This window comes from Pelophylax lessonae (assembly GCF_965119305.1).
Source record: "Pelophylax lessonae genome assembly, chromosome: 8".
Lineage (NCBI taxonomy): Eukaryota > Metazoa > Chordata > Amphibia > Anura > Ranidae > Pelophylax > Pelophylax lessonae.
Genome location: NC_138775.1, coordinates 266194776 through 266210427, shown reverse-complemented (window position 1 = coordinate 266210427; position 15652 = coordinate 266194776). Strand labels below are relative to the sequence as shown.

The 15652-nt window shown below is 44.0% G+C and overlaps 1 protein-coding gene across 1 annotated transcript in view; it reads left to right on the top strand.

Annotated features, from left to right (window-relative positions):
- Nucleotides 1–2318: 2318 nt before the first annotated feature.
- The window catches only part of LOC309561428 (serine/threonine-protein kinase TNNI3K), a 466208-nt gene continuing 452874 nt past the window's right edge, over nucleotides 2319–15652 (top strand). The window contains exons 1-2 of the mRNA XM_082265332.1: nucleotides 2319–2427; nucleotides 10773–10881. Of these exons, the coding sequence (XP_082121458.1) occupies nucleotides 2388–2427; nucleotides 10773–10881 (149 nt within the window). The 5' untranslated portion in view covers nucleotides 2319–2387. The remainder of the gene's footprint in view (nucleotides 2428–10772; nucleotides 10882–15652) is intronic.

The window sequence follows — 15652 nt, the reverse complement described above, 5'->3', positions numbered from 1 at the left end:
AGGAAGGAAATTTACTATTTGACCCCCAGGGATGTCGGTACAATTTTGGAACTCATTATTTCAAACACATCTTAATTAGGGGATAGAAGAATGGAATAGTAGGATACTCCCATTTAACTATTCACAATATCTGAAGACTTCTATCTTCACAACTCCACTTGTAGATATGGAACAGCCAGACTGTTAATTCATCCTGCCACTTTAGATGAATGGGGGGTTAAGTCTCTTGCTTTCTTTATCCTCTCTCACAAGATGACTTAATGAACAATATCTTATCTTCAGGATACTCTCCCTAGCATCCTCTTTCTGCTGATACTCGCCCACTGACTATCCTATGAGCAGGAGTGGCCCCCCTCAGGTCAGGCCACTTGGCATGAATTCCTGTGCTCACGATACTGCAGAAACAGGGTCTCCAGTGTTTCCCCTCTCAGTCAGCTTCCCTGGACCTCTGGGTTCAGCTCCTGTCAACCACTCCTCCGGTCCTCAGAATGACCTCCTGAGACCGCATGGCACCTCTACAGAGGAGGAGGCAGCTGCTTCCTCCATCCGAACTCTGCTCTCCAACGAAAGACCCCGAGCACATGTGCTCCTGTTTTTTTTACAGTATCCCAGCATGCACCGAGGCAACCTGCCCTCTGTCAATCATCAGGACTGTATCAAAAGCCTATGCACCTATTTGTCAGGTTCCCTCCCACTGTCTAACATGCCTCCTTATTGGACCAGCATGAAACACTCTCCAAACTGAATGAATTGCATACTGAGCACAATGAGCAGACCTCACTAACAGATCCTGCTCTCTGGTAGGCAGCATGGGCATAGGAACCGGGGGGGACGGGGGGGACACATCCCCCCCAGGAAATAATGCGGGGGGGACAGGTATGGTGAAATCCCCCCCAGTTTAGTACTTGGAGAGTGCTGATTACGCTGTAAAAATGTCCAGTGCATTCGGCTTCCGAACACCTACTGTTAGGGTGGGGTTTACCACCCAGAAAGGCGCCGATTGGCTGCCTTCTGGCGGCGTAACCTGGGCGCAGGAAAGAGCGCTTGGCCACCCCCACCTTCGTGATGTCCTGGCTGTGATTGGTCCAGTCTCCAGCCTGGACCAATCATCATCCAGGACATCCGATCGCTGACGACACAATGGGGGGTGGTGCCGGTGCGTGCGTCAGTCACTCACCATCACCGCCGCTCACCTTCCCGCCGGTTCCCGCTGCAGAGAAGAGGAGAGGCCGCCCGCCGGTTCCCGCCGCAGAAGAGGATGAGGGAGAAGCCGCTAACCTTCCCGCCACCGCCGATAGCCGAGCCGCCGCCGCCAGGTAAGTGCATTGGGTTGAATGGAGCACGCACGCTGGTCTCTGCATTGATTGGGGGACAATGCTGTGGCACTCTGCAATCATTGGGGTACAATGCTGTGGGCACTCTGCAATCATTGGGGTACAATGCTGTGGGCACTCTGCAATCATTGGGGTACAATGCTGTGGCACTCTGCAATCATTGGGGTACAATGCTGTGGCACTCTGCAATCATTGGGGTACAATGCTGTGGCACTCTTAAATCATTGGGGGACAATGCTGTGGGCACTCTGCAATCATTGGGGTACAATGCTGTGGCACTCTGCAATCATTGAGATTTTTCATGCACATGCACACGCACGCACAAACACACACACACACACTCTCTCTCTCTCTCACAGTTTACTGAAAAAGCATATACCTGGCGAGTAAAAATGCTGTCCCCCCCAGATTTGTGTGGGTTCCTACACCCTTGGTAGGCAGAGAACAATATAGATTTACCTGCAGCTCCTCTGGTAAGCAGACAGAGCTCAAAACTATACTCTCTCACTAGCACCTACCTAGGAGGGTGCTACATAAGCTTCAGCTACAGAGCTCTATTAACAGGCATATTTTATTGATGGCAAAAAGAGGTATTTTCAGCTCAGATCTATATTGTTGGTAATGCTAACAAGCGCACTATTGCTTTGTGTAAAGTGTACATTTTTATAACAGGTAGAATTTATTAGTGTTTCATATGAGGTATTTGTCAGCAAATCTGCTATGTGGCCCCTATGGATCTAAGTGCAGCAGAGCTGGAATTTGTAGGCCAGCATGGAAAGATGTGAAAAAACAAAAAGGTTCTTACAAAAGCACAAATCAGCTTTCTTAATACCAGGCAATCTAATTGAGTGATTTCCGCCAGCGTTGACTCTTGCCTGCTCATAGAAGTTGTTCCATGTCATTGTTGTGTGACATTCCATTGACAGCGTTGTTTATTTTTAGCCGGGGGACTATCAAAGCCCTCTCAGCAATTGGGACATTGTTCTTGCAGTTGGAATTGTGTTAACAGGAATTCTCTGGCTGAAGGGAAGAAGAAAAAGAAAAACCTACAGTATGGGGAACTACAAGTCCAGACCGACCCAGACATGCACAGGTAATGTTATATATTTCATATTCTATACACTTGTCACCATATATCGGTGTTTTATCAGTGAGCTTTAAAAGCGTAAAGTAGAACTACAGTACAGCCAAATCGTTGGCATTTTAGGGCTTTGGACACATAAAGTGGCATGACAAGTCACAGCCCATTGATTTCAATGGCACCCGTTCCCATCTATGCAACTTAAAGTTGCAGCGACTTTGAAAAGGTGCCTGCACTACCTTGATGCGACTTTGAGTCAGAGTGTGTCAAGTCAGATCAAAAAAGTTGCATCAAAGTCGCATTGCAAAGTTGCACTGTAAATCGTACGGCTTTGGTGTCACACTAGTGGAAATGTAGCCCAAAGGAGGGATATTGCTCCTGTCAGCTTTTTTTTTTCTGCCATCTGTGCCCCATTGCAGAGATTTCCCTTCACTTTCTGTCCCATAGACAAACAGGAAGTTAGAGAAAATCCCTGCAAATTTAGGGAATCCCCTGGGGCCCCCCCACTAGGTCACAAGAACTAGTGTCCCCATTTCAAGTTTTCCCCTCTATAATATTTTTGGGGACAACCCAAAATTTGGGATTTTCTTTTCATTTCAATTTTAATGATAATGGTAAACAAGACAAATAGAGAGGGTGAATCTCCTTTAGGCCCCTTTCACACTAATGTGACGCAATTTTGCCACGATGTTGCGGCGCGACTTTGCCGCGATTTTGACGCGATTTTGAAAGCAATGGCAAGGCTATATGCCTCAAAACGCATTAAAATCGTGGCAAAGTAGTGCAGAAACTACTTTGAAGTCAGTGCGACTTCAAAACGCACTGATATTAATGGGGCTCATTGAAAATAATGGAAAACAACTTGTCATGTGGTCCAAAATCGAGGGACAAGTCGCACTAGTGTGAATGGGGCCTTACGGGGACACAAACAGCAATAAAAACCTGACAGTAAATCCAAATCCACTCTATCCATAAATATAAAGAAAGTTTTGCCTTCAGTTAAACTTTAACTAGGGATTGAGTCAATGGACTCTATGGGCAAAAATAACACATATGATGCAGTCTGTCACTTGCATTAATGCAATTTTTATTTTTCTAAAGCCCCTTCCTCAACCCCCAAACCGCATGTGACATAGCGTTATTAATTGTTGATCCTGCCAGTAAGCATTTTTTTTTTACTTCCTTTACCAGACCAAGCTGTCCAGTAAAAGTGGCAGTTAGAGGAATGAGACAACCCATTCAACCCTGAAGGGGTGCTAACAATGCTCAGCTTTAAAGCGGAACAAAAGTTTTTATTTTAAAAACTGCACGCAGGCAGGCTCTTTATTAGAATAGATATACTACATCTCTTTAGCAATAAAAATAAACCTACCTCAGTCTTTGGAATGTACATTGAGCTGTGCAAATGCAGCTCAATTTACATTCCGGTATAGCGTCTGTGTGCCAGGATGCGCTGCCGTACAATGCCATGCGATTCTATACAGCTCACTACGATCAAATGCCTTAGGTTGCATTGCAGTGTGAATGGGACACATAGGATGCAATTGTTTTGTGTGGGTCCTTGCTGTGACGGATGTTTTACAATGCAGTAAAATGTCTGTCACTGCATTAGCCATAAAGTGACACTAAATTCTGTACCATATGGATTTGCCCCCTTAATGACCAGGCCATTTTTTGTGATTCGGCACTGCACTGTCGTGCGATACTGTTTTGAAATAAAATTGATGTCCTTTTTCCCCCACAAATAGAGCTTTCTTTTGGTGGTATTTATCTGTGCAATTTTTTTTTTTTTTTGCGCTATAAACAAAAAAAGGCCGACAATTCCAAAAAAAAAATATATATATTTTTTACTTTCTGCTATATAACATTCCCCAAAAAAAAATGTAAAAATCTAATTTTTTTCATCCTGTAAGGCCAGTTTGTATTCTGCTACATATTTTTGGTAAAAAAAAAATCGCAATAAGCGTATTTTGATTGGTTTGCGCAAACGTTATCGAATCTACAAACTATGGGAAAGATTTATGTCATTTTAAATGTATCTATTTATTTTTACTAGTAATGGTGGCAATCTGCGATTTTTAGCGGGACTGCGACATTGGCAAAGTAAAATTCATCTTTAAAAGAAATAAATCTCTTAGAATTTTAGTAGCGCAAGGATGGTGTTAACCTCCTATCATAAAATACAAACAGTGCATAAATAGCATAAAACATATATATAAATATATATTTAAATAGGTATTTAAAAAGGTAAAATAATACAGCAGTTTACCTTTTTAAATACCTATTTAAATATATATTTATATATATGTTTTATGCTATTTATGCACGGTTTGTATTTTATGATAGGAGGTTAACACCATCCTTGCGCTACTAAAATTCTAAGAGATTTATTTCTTTTAAAGATGAATTTTTACTTTGCCTATGTTTACCTTTTGAAGTAGCAGCACCATATTTTGTTCTATCTGAATATCCTGTGAGCGCAGAGGATCACACTAACCTATCTATGTGGTTGTTCTGTGGTATTATTATCTGGAGTGCGACATTGCGGCGGACAGATCGGACCCCTAACTGACATTTTGACACTTTTGGGGGGACCAGTGACATTACTACAGTAATCAGTGCTACAAAATATGCACTGTTACTGTAATAATGACACTGGCAGTGAAGGGGTTAACCCTGTGGGTGATCAAAGGGTTACATTTAGGCCTAGGGGAGTGTTTACTGACTGTGGGGGGAGGGGCTTGTTAAATGACCATAGAGATCTGTGATCATTTCAGAGAGAACAATGGTAGGCTGTGTTTACAACAGCTGACCGTTCTTCTCTCTCAGCGGGGAGCGATCGCGGGTGGCTGGCAGCATTCGGTGCCACCAGCCCTGTGTATCGGCATCCCCGCTGCCCAGTGGGGGCTCACCCCCCAGCACCACACGCGCGACAGACGTAGTAAAACTGTGGCAGGCGGTACGGATGCGGTTAAAATAAAAGTTTGTATTCTTAACTCAGAAAAGTCCCTTCTGTTGCTCTCAGCCTCCTAAAAAATCTCCACATTCATTTTTTATTTTTTTTTTGTTTAGCTGCTGTGATCTGACTTTCTGTTAGTGAGTGGCTACATTAATTCTCCATGGTCCATGTCCCACTTTATGTAGGAACGTAGCCACCCTCTCTTGCTCACTTCCAATATAGACTATGGGATTTGTAGTGTGTATAGAGCAGTGTACATGATGACCGCAAATCACATGCACTGCTCTTTCCAGACAAATGGACATGAGTAGGAAAAGGAGAGGTTCATGAGCTCATGGAGGACGTTATACATGGTCAGAAAAACAGTAAGAAACAATTTCATAAAAAAAGAGATTACAGGGCCATTAAGTAGTGGGTGTGTATGTGTGTGTATGTTTTGGAGAATAAGGATACTGTTTGTCAATTTTAAAAGTGTTAGCTGGAGTTCGACTTTAAAGGAGTTGTAAAGTCAGGAAGGTTTTTTTATCTTAATGGATTCTATGCATTAAGATAAAAAGCCTTCTGTGTGCAGCAGCCTCCCCAGCACCCCCTAATACTTACCTGAGCCCCATCTCTGTCCAGCGCTTTCCACAAGTCCCTTGGCTGCCCAGGACTCTCCCTCTCCTGATTGGCTGAGACACAGAAGTGGCGCCATTGGCAACCGTGGCTGTCAATCAAAGTCAGTTAGCCAATCAGGAGAGAGAGGGGGGCAGAGCCGAATGGCAGCTTCATGTCTGAATGGACACACTGGGTGCCCCCATAGCAAGCTGCGTTCTGTGGGGGCACTCGACAGAAGGAAGGGGTTAGGAGCAGCGAAGAGGGACCCGAGAAGAGGAGGTCAAGGGCTGCTCTGTGCAAAACCACTTCACAGGGCCGGTAAGTATAACATGTTTGTAATTTTAAAGCCGATTTCCAACCAAAATCTATTTTTCACTGCACTGTAAAATGTATTATGTACTACTCTGATCTGAGATATACAGGTACAGCTGGAGTCTTCAGATCACAGCGGGTCGCTTGGACTCTAGATCTTTTATTCAGTAAATGCAAGGCACTCTGGAATTGGAGGATGGGAAATTGCTCCCCAAATCATCACTGACTGTGGAAATTTCACACTGGACCTCATGGAACTTGGATTCTGTGCCTCTCTACTCTTCCTTCAGACTCTGAGACCTTGATATCCAAATGAAATGCAAAGTTTTCCACAGTCAGTGATGATTTGTGGAGCCATGTCATCTGCTGGTGTTGGTCCACTGTGTTTTATCAAGACCAAAGTCAGCGCAGCCCTCTACCAGGAAATTCCAGAGCACTTCATGCTTCACTCGGCTGACCAGCTTTATGGAGATGCTGATTTCATTTTCCAGCAGGACAACACCTGCCCACATTGCCAAAAGAACTAATACCTGGTTTAATGATCATGGTATCACTGTGCTTGATTGGCCAGCAAACTTGCCTGACCTAAACTCCATAGAGAATCTGTGGGGTATTGTCAAGAGGAAGATGAGAGACACAAGAACCCAGTGCTGTATCTTGGCCTAGGCCAACAAGGCGAAGGCCTAGGGAAGCACTTTGTACGGGGGCAGCAAAAAAGCTGCACGAAAAAAACAGCCTTCTTCCGGCTCCCGCATGAAAAGGGTCCCCGCCGGCTTGCGCTACACTTTTAGTATAGGGCCAATTGAATTGAGCTGGAGGGCAAGGTCCAGGAGGAAAATCAGTCTGGCACCCCCATAAAGCGGTCACACTGCTACCTGCCGGAATGATAATACCGGCCGGTGAGGACATTCGGACAGACCACAGGCCGTCGACCACACATAGTATAACTAGCCTGGCGTCCCCCAATGTTAATAAGTGTGGCACTGCAGCCTAATGCTCCACCTACCCTCCTCCGCCCCCAGGTATTATGGCAGGCATCATGTCAATAATATAATTTAATTTCTTTAAACATCCTTGTCCTTGATTGAGCATATTGAATTGCATCATATACAATTAGGACTTTTAATTGTATATGATGGCAATAATATTTTGGACCTGCTCACCTCATATGTGCTATCGCAATATGTCACTGGGTTAAGATTACTCCAATCTTATAAGATATTTGGACTTGTCTTTGCTGCCACTCCACTGATTATTTGTAAAATGACTAAGGACTTCCTAGTCATTATACAAATAAGTGAAAAAAATCCTATAATCCTATGATTACAATCAGTGGCGGTACAAGTTCAAATATCCTAAAAGAAAGGAGTAATGTTACTAATGCAGTGATAAAAGGCTGTACTAATGGGAACTGATAAGGCTGCACTAATGGCCACTGATGAGGTGGCACTGATAAGCTACACTAATGGGGCAGCACTGATATGCTGCACTGATTAGCGCTAATAGGCTGAACTGATGGGCACTAATATGCTGCTCTGATGGCCACTAATGAGGTGCCAATGGTGGGTATTGATATGCTGCCCTGATGGGCACTGATATGTTGCACTGATGGGCACTAATAGGCTTCACTGATGGTCACTGATGAGGTAGTACTGATAAGCTGCACTGATGGGGCTGCATTGATGGGCACTGATATGATGCACTGGTGGCCACTGATCGGGCATACATGCAAGGAGCGCCAAACCAAAAGATAAGAGTCCAAAAATTATTTTATTGGTATTTTGCTAAAAGACAGCCAACGTGCCCTGATAAAGGAACTCCCCCTTTATCAGGGCTTTAGTTAAAAATGAGAACCTTGAATAGATTAAAAATAAGGCTGGCCATAGATGAAGCAAATGTATTTCCTGCAACCACGGGTGTTGACAAGGGAATCCCTCCTGCCAAGCCATTATGTTCTCCTGGCAGGGGGGAGGGAAAGTTGTCCCCGCCAGGAGAACACTGCTATAGCAACCACTAGCTATAATCATATGTAAAATCCGGCAGGCTGGTTGTACCCATGTTGATCTATTGATCGATCAACTTGGGTACATTCAGCCTGCCCATACATGGTTTGAATCTCAGCCAATTCAGGCAAACCATCTATGGCTGACTTAAAGAGGAAGTCAACTTCCATCTTTAAGTTTTAAGTTTTACCTATCGGTAAGCCTATACTAAGGCTTACCTATGGGTAGTGTAACTATCTCATAAACATGTACCGTTCAGGAGATATTTACTGTCCTAGCAGCTAGTTATGTCATTGGTGCATGCACTCTGAAGAAAAGGCCGCCCATGCTGTTTCTTCAGAGCAGTGTGCCCTAACTGGCGGCTCCTGTGCGCATGCGAACCTGGAAGGAAGACCGGGTATAGATGGACGCCTCCTCCAGCGATGACATTGCATCGCTGGAAGGCTTTGTTTTCAGGTTTCACATAATGTGCTAGTATGCGATGCAAACAATGCCCAAAAAAACGCCTGCTACAAAAACGCCCAGGTGTGTTGTTGCAGGCGTTTTTTTTGGGCATTTTTTGGGGGTCTTTGGAGGCAGGCAAACATCTGAAAGTCTGTATAGGGGTATATATACACACACACATATATAGGTGTTATAGCAGAGAAGCCATATGGGTGTTAATTATTTCATTAGCGCAAGCATAGTGTTCTGCTACTTTCACACCTATATATGTGTATGTGTATATATACATACATGTGTGTGTGTGTGTATACCCCTACACAGAAGTTCTGATGTTATGCCTGCCTCCAAAGACCCCCAAAAAATGCCCAAAAAAACGCCAGCTACAAAACCGGCAAGGTGTGAAAATAGCGGAGCCACTATCCTGTTCTATTGCAATTCTAACAGAAACTATCTTTTTTTTTTTCTGGTTCTCGACATGCTACAGAGCTGAAACTTCACAGGTACACTTTTTAGACCCCCCAGACACTAAATCCAAAGAAATCTCATTTTTTTTTTCAATAATTTTTTCAATAATTGGCTCTCTATCAAAAATGACAATTTTTAAGAACTTTTTTTTGTGTGATTAATAGTCCCTGGGGCATGACCCAGAACCCTATGCACTTTTTAGGGGCATTTATTGGGTTTTACGGCTTCAAAATGGTGTTTTTTGATTACCGAAGTTCGGGTCCCATTGATTTCAATGGGGGTTCTGAAATCCGGGCCGAACTTTTGGGTAGTTCGGGTGCTCTGGTCGAACCGAACTTTTCAAAAGTTTGATCATCCCTATTGATAAGCTCATATCTTGATTGCTCATGCAGATACTACTGGTCATTAACTATTTTAATCCAACAATCATCCCTGCACAGAAAAGTCACCACATTGCAAAGTTTCTTGCTCAATATGCTGAATGTATTCCAAAAATGACAATAATCACAAAGTTGAATAAAATCAGCATGTTGAGCAAGAAATTTTGTAATGCGGTGCCTTTCCTAGATGGATAGTTTATAAATATAAACAGAAAAATAATCAAATAAAAATGTCCTCCGTTAATGGTTCCCTTTTACGTTTCCACCGCTATTACCAGTGTCACATTTTTCCCTTTGCATACATCATTGTTCCCCAGCCTAAATGGCTCGTACAAAATAAAATGCATGAAAAGCTGGAAGTGTTTTCTAAGTATGTAATGTTTCCATTGGGACACTGGTCAAGCATTCTGGGGTCAGAGCCGAGTCCAGCTAGAGCTGAGGACACAGTAATGTCTACTATGTGCTTCCCAATACTATTTGTGCTCCTTGGTCTGCTTCATTCTACCCTTGAGATTTATTCCAGTGAATCTGTTTGGATCAGGGGCGTAACTACAGGGGTTGCAGGGGTTGCAATCGCTACCGGGCCCCATGCTCCAGGGGGCCCGGTAGCAAACCAGTGGGTGAACTTCCAGGATCGCAAGGGTCACACTTGCGACCGGACCCTGGCATTGCACCACTGTGGGGAGGCCCCAAGATTGCAGGAAGGGGGCCCACAAGATTGCAGGAAGGGGGCCCACTGCAGAACTTGTGAAAGAATCCTGCTGCGGGACCGTAATAAAAGGCCATGCAACGAGTGCAAAGAGCCCCAGGATTAGTGGGAAGAGCCCTGGGCTTGAAGGTAAGGGCCCTGGCCAGGGGTCTGAGGGGCCCTTCATGGTTTCTTGCATCAGGGCCCTGAAGGTTCTAGTTACGCCTCTGGTTTGGATTATTACTTTGACTCCTTTTCACATTCACTTCCATCCCGTTTACTGTGCAATGTTCAGGCCAAATTACAAGCATCACAAAATATCAAAGTAAAAAAAAAAAAAAAGAAAACTCTGGCTACAATTCCTTTAGGCTCCACCATGGCATGTGCTATTTCCACTTACACAGGGGAAGTCTCCACTCCATGTACTAAAAAATACAGCAAAGCAACAGTAAATTATTATGGCTATCATTTTCTCTTATTGCATCATTAATCTTCTTTTTTTGTTATAGATGAGTGGAAGAAAAAAGTAAGCGAGTCCTACACCGTTATTGTGGAGAGGCTGGAAGACGACCTTCAACTTAAAGAAATCGAGCACGCCGAACTTAAAATGGTGTTCACGTAAGTTCAAACTATATTTTTGCCATATATTTGATCACATTCAATATTATATATTGCTTCTTATATTCATAGTATATATTTTAACAGGTAATATTTATAGTATATTTATTATAGATATTTACATTGTGAGCTCCATGGGCAGGCCCCTCCTATTCCCTATGTATTAAAAATGTATTGTAATTGTACTGTCCCCCTTTATTTTGTAAAGTGCTGTGCAATTTGTTAGTGCTATATAAATCCTGTATAATAATTATAATTTTGTCATACAGAAACGTAATACTACTGCTTTCCATTTATATATTACTTATGTATAATTTAAACTCTTCAATGTAAGATTTTCTTAGGATTAGTTCCTTCAATTTTCAGTTTAAATAAATTTGCCAAAATTTTCACTTCCCAGGAGGATCAAGACTTTAAAAACTTAAAGTAGCTGTAGGGGATAATGTTTTTTTCATGCATTTTTTGCATGAATGTAAAAAAACCTTCATTATGCAGCTCCCCCCTCAGCCCCCTTAATACCTACCTAAGCCCTATCCCGATCCAGCGATGTGCACAAGACCTGAGGCTCTCCTGGGTCTCACGCTCCTCATTGGCTGAGATGCCATTGGCATTGGCTCCCGCTGCTGTCAATCATATCCAACGGGGGGGCTAAGCATAGAAAAAAAACTATTCAGTCGCAAGGAATGCATGAGGACAGGAGGCCATACAATGCGCTTAGAGGAGAAGAGATTTAACCTCAGGCTATGCAGGGGGTTCTTTACTGTAAGGGCTACAAGACTGTGGAATTCTTTGCCACAAATGGTAGTAACTGCAGGGAGTATGACTACTTTTAAAAGACTCTTGGACGTACATCTCAAGGATCAAAACATTCAGTGGTATGGGAAATGAATACGTCCACACACACCTACACAGGTTGAACTGGATGGACTATTGTCTTTATTCAACCTCAACTACTATGTAACTTTAAATGTTGGAACTTTTGTGATAGTGAAGTGCGTGTCCTGAACCCGTCAATTGTGTTTAAACTTCTTAATGTATGTTTTCTGCCCTAAAGCAGACACCATCAATAAGATAGAAAACCATCCTTTGCGTGTGTCTCTGAAATAGTTTAGTTGTTTAGCTTAAAGAGGAGCTCCAGTCATTTTTGTGTTTATTAACAGTCAGGAGCTACAAAAAGTGTAGCTGCTAACTTTTAATAAACACACACTCACCTGTCCCAGGATCCAGGGGGTCGTCTGAACCATTTCTTCTCTCCCTTTTCTCTCCCCGGCTCCAGCATTTTAACTTGAGGCACCTGGCTGTGACAGCTTGCGGCTTCACAGCTGGGTGTGCACTGCGCATGAGCGAGCCACGCTGCGCTTGCTGAATGGTCTAGCAGTCTTCTGGGACCTGTGACGTGTCTCAGAAGACTGCAGGGAGGCAAGGGGAGAGTAGAACTTCCTCTTGGATCGCCTGGAAATGGGAGTGGGTACCTGTCAAACCAAGGTACCGCCCCCCCCCCCACAAAAAAAATGTGGCAAGGGTTTTGCGAGGAGTGCTTAAAGCAGAACTTCCCCTTGTGAGTGGAGCTCCACTTTAACATCCCTGATTGCAGCTTTAAGCCATCCCGTTGTTCATCAGGAGTGCTTCATTTCCAAGACACTCCTGAGCACGCATATCAAACTCAATGGAAAAGAGGGTAAAATTAGGTGGAATACATTTGCAAAGGGCCGCATTATGTCTATTAAAGTAGGATTTCTAGCTATAGGTAAGCCTATAATAAGGCTTACCTATAAGTACACTAAGTATCTCCTAAATGTGCACCATTTAGGAGATATTTATTTTAGATGCAGTTGGTGACATCACCGGCACATGCGCTCTGACGGAATGTCATATCCGTGCTGTTCCTTCAGAGCCGTGCAGTAAACACCGACTCCCATGCCTCGGCCATCCATATCGCCAAAGCTTGCGAACCCGGAAGGAAGTCTGGGTGAAGATGGAAGCTCCTTCAGTGGTGACTGCACACCGCTGGAGGGCATAGTTTCCAGGTACAAACAAACATGCAATGCATACAAGCACATTATGACTTGCCCAAGGTTTTTTTTTTTGCTGCGATTTATTACTACTTTAAGGATGACGGCTTCCTAAAGTCATTCTAAAGCCTAAGGCCCCTTTCACACAGGCGGACCGTTCAGATCCGCCTGTTCGTTTTTTTGGCGGATCTGAACGGTCCCCCCATGCATCTCTATGGGGGATCGGATGTCAGCGGAGACATGTCCGCTGACATCCGACCCGATCCGATCCGTCAAATCTGGACAGATGGAAACCTATTTTCCACTTGTCCATCGGATCGGATGGGATCGGATGAGAACGGACCGTCGGTCCGTTCTCATCCGATTTTCCCCATAGAGATGCATGGGGAATTGACAGCTGTGTCTCCGCACACAGCGCGGAGACACAGCTGTCATCCTTCTGCTCAGCGGAGGATCGGCGGCTCGATCCCCCGCTGAGAAAAGCGGAGTCCGTTTGATGGACATAGTGTGTGAAAGGAGCCTTAAGGTTTTTTACTTTAATGCATTCTGTGTATTAGGGTAAACACCTTCTGTGCTACAGGGTACCCCCCCTCCCCCCTTATGCTTACATGAGTTACCTGAGCCATATTTTGTTCCAGCTCTATGCTTGAGAGTAGCAGCTCTGTAGGCTCTCTCCCTCCTAACTGGATAGATCAATAGCAGCAGGAGCCATTGGCTCCCACTGTTGTCAATCAAATTCTATGGTGAGGAACGGGGCTGAGCTGCAGTGTCTGTTTCCATAGACACAGACAAGGTGGCTTGAGAGCAAGCCCACATGAGTGCCCCATATAAAGCAAGGAGCACCAGGGGGGGACCTGGGAAGAGGAGGAGCCAGGAGCATCAGCGGGGGACCAAAGAAGAGGAGGAGATAGAATTGCATATGGGTGACCTGAGTGGAAGAGGATTGGGGCTGCTCTGTGCAAAACAATTGCACAGAGCAAGTAAGTATAACATGTTTATTATTTTATTACAAAAAAACTCCAAGACTTTAACCACTTAAGCCTCGGAGGATTTGGCTGCTAAACGACCAGGGGGTATTTTGTGATACGGCACTGCGTGACTTTAACGGACAATTGCGCGGTCGTGCGACGCTGTACCTAAACGAATTTGACATCCTTTTTTTCCCACAAACAGAGCTTTCTTTTGGTGGTATTTGATCACCTGTGCGCTTTTTACTTTTTGCGCTATAAACAAAAAAAGAGCGTAAATTTTGCAAAAATAACAATATTTTTCACATTTTTTTATATGAAATTCCCCCCAAAAAAATGTAAAAATCAAAATTTTTAAACATTTTCGGCCAATTTGTTTTATCCTACCTATGTTTGGTAAAACAAATCACAAAAAGCGTATTTTTATTGGTTTGCGCAAAAGTTATCGCGTTTACTAACAAAGGGAAAGATTTTTGTCATTTTTGTTGTTTTTTTTTTAACGCGTAATGGCGGCGATCTGCGATTTGTTTTGCGGTACTGCGACATTGTGGCGGACAGATCGGACCCTTGACTGACATTTTTGACACTTTTGGGGTTACCAGTGACATTTCTACAGTAATCAGTGCTATACATATGCACTGTTACTGTAAAAATACACTGGTAGTGAAGGGGTTAACTTTATTTGGGAGGGAGGGGCTGTGTGTGTCCCTAGGGGCGTGCTTTCTACTGTGATTGGCTGTGGCTTGAGCTGTAAGGACACTGATCAACGGATCTACATAGTAGATCCGTCTGATCAGTGTTTTTACACCGAGGAGAATGACAGGTGGCTTGTTTACACAAGCCGCCTGACTTTCTCCCTCTCCCCCGACGATCGCCGAGTGACCGGCGGACATCGGGTCCGCCAGTCACACGCGCGGGGGGTCCGTGACCGCGCGGGAGCGGGAGCGCGCCTCCGCGGGCGCGCGTTCGCTCCCCAGACCCTCCCAGGCTAGTGACGTTAATTAACGTCACTCTGCCTGGCCGGGGCTGACCGCCGCAGTAAATTTACTTGCGGCGGTCGGCAAGCGGTTAATATTACAGCATTTTATCACAGAGAAAGGGTTCTGAAGTATTCCGTTTTTGTTTTTACCATTATAGTAGCAACTGTAACTTACATTATTTATCACTGAGAAAGGGTTCATAAAACATCTTATAAACAATTTATTATGTAAGGAAGTGTATCCTTTATCAACTGGAGCCCTATATAGTTTATATTTCAAAGTTTATTCAGTTTAGGTTCCTAAGTGTTGTAAATGTAGAAAAGATGAGAAGGCCATAGCATTAGTTAAAGTCCAAGTCAATTTTTATTTTACAGGAAAATAAGCCAATGAATTTCGGGGAATAAAAGCATAATATTTTGCAGCTGTAGCAGGTCACCAGTGACTAGTTACAACCACAAATTTTAGGCTTTAAAGCGGAAGCAAAGTCTTAGTTTTTAGCCTATAATAAGGCTTACCTGTAGGTACTGTAAAATTTCTCCTAAACTTACACAGTTTAGGAGATATTCAGAGTGCATGCAGCTGATGATGTCATCGGCGCATGCTCTCTGAAGGGCTGGCTTACCGTTTCGGACCTTCAGAGACCATGCCGTAAAACAGCGGCTCCTGTGTGCATGTGTCGGGAGTGACGTCATCGCAACTCCGGCCACTCACAGTGCCATAGCCTGCAAACCCAGAACAAACACCTAGGAAGATGTCAGCTGTCTCAGTGGTGTGCGGGCGTCGCTGGAGGGCTTCTTTCTAAGGTAAGTAT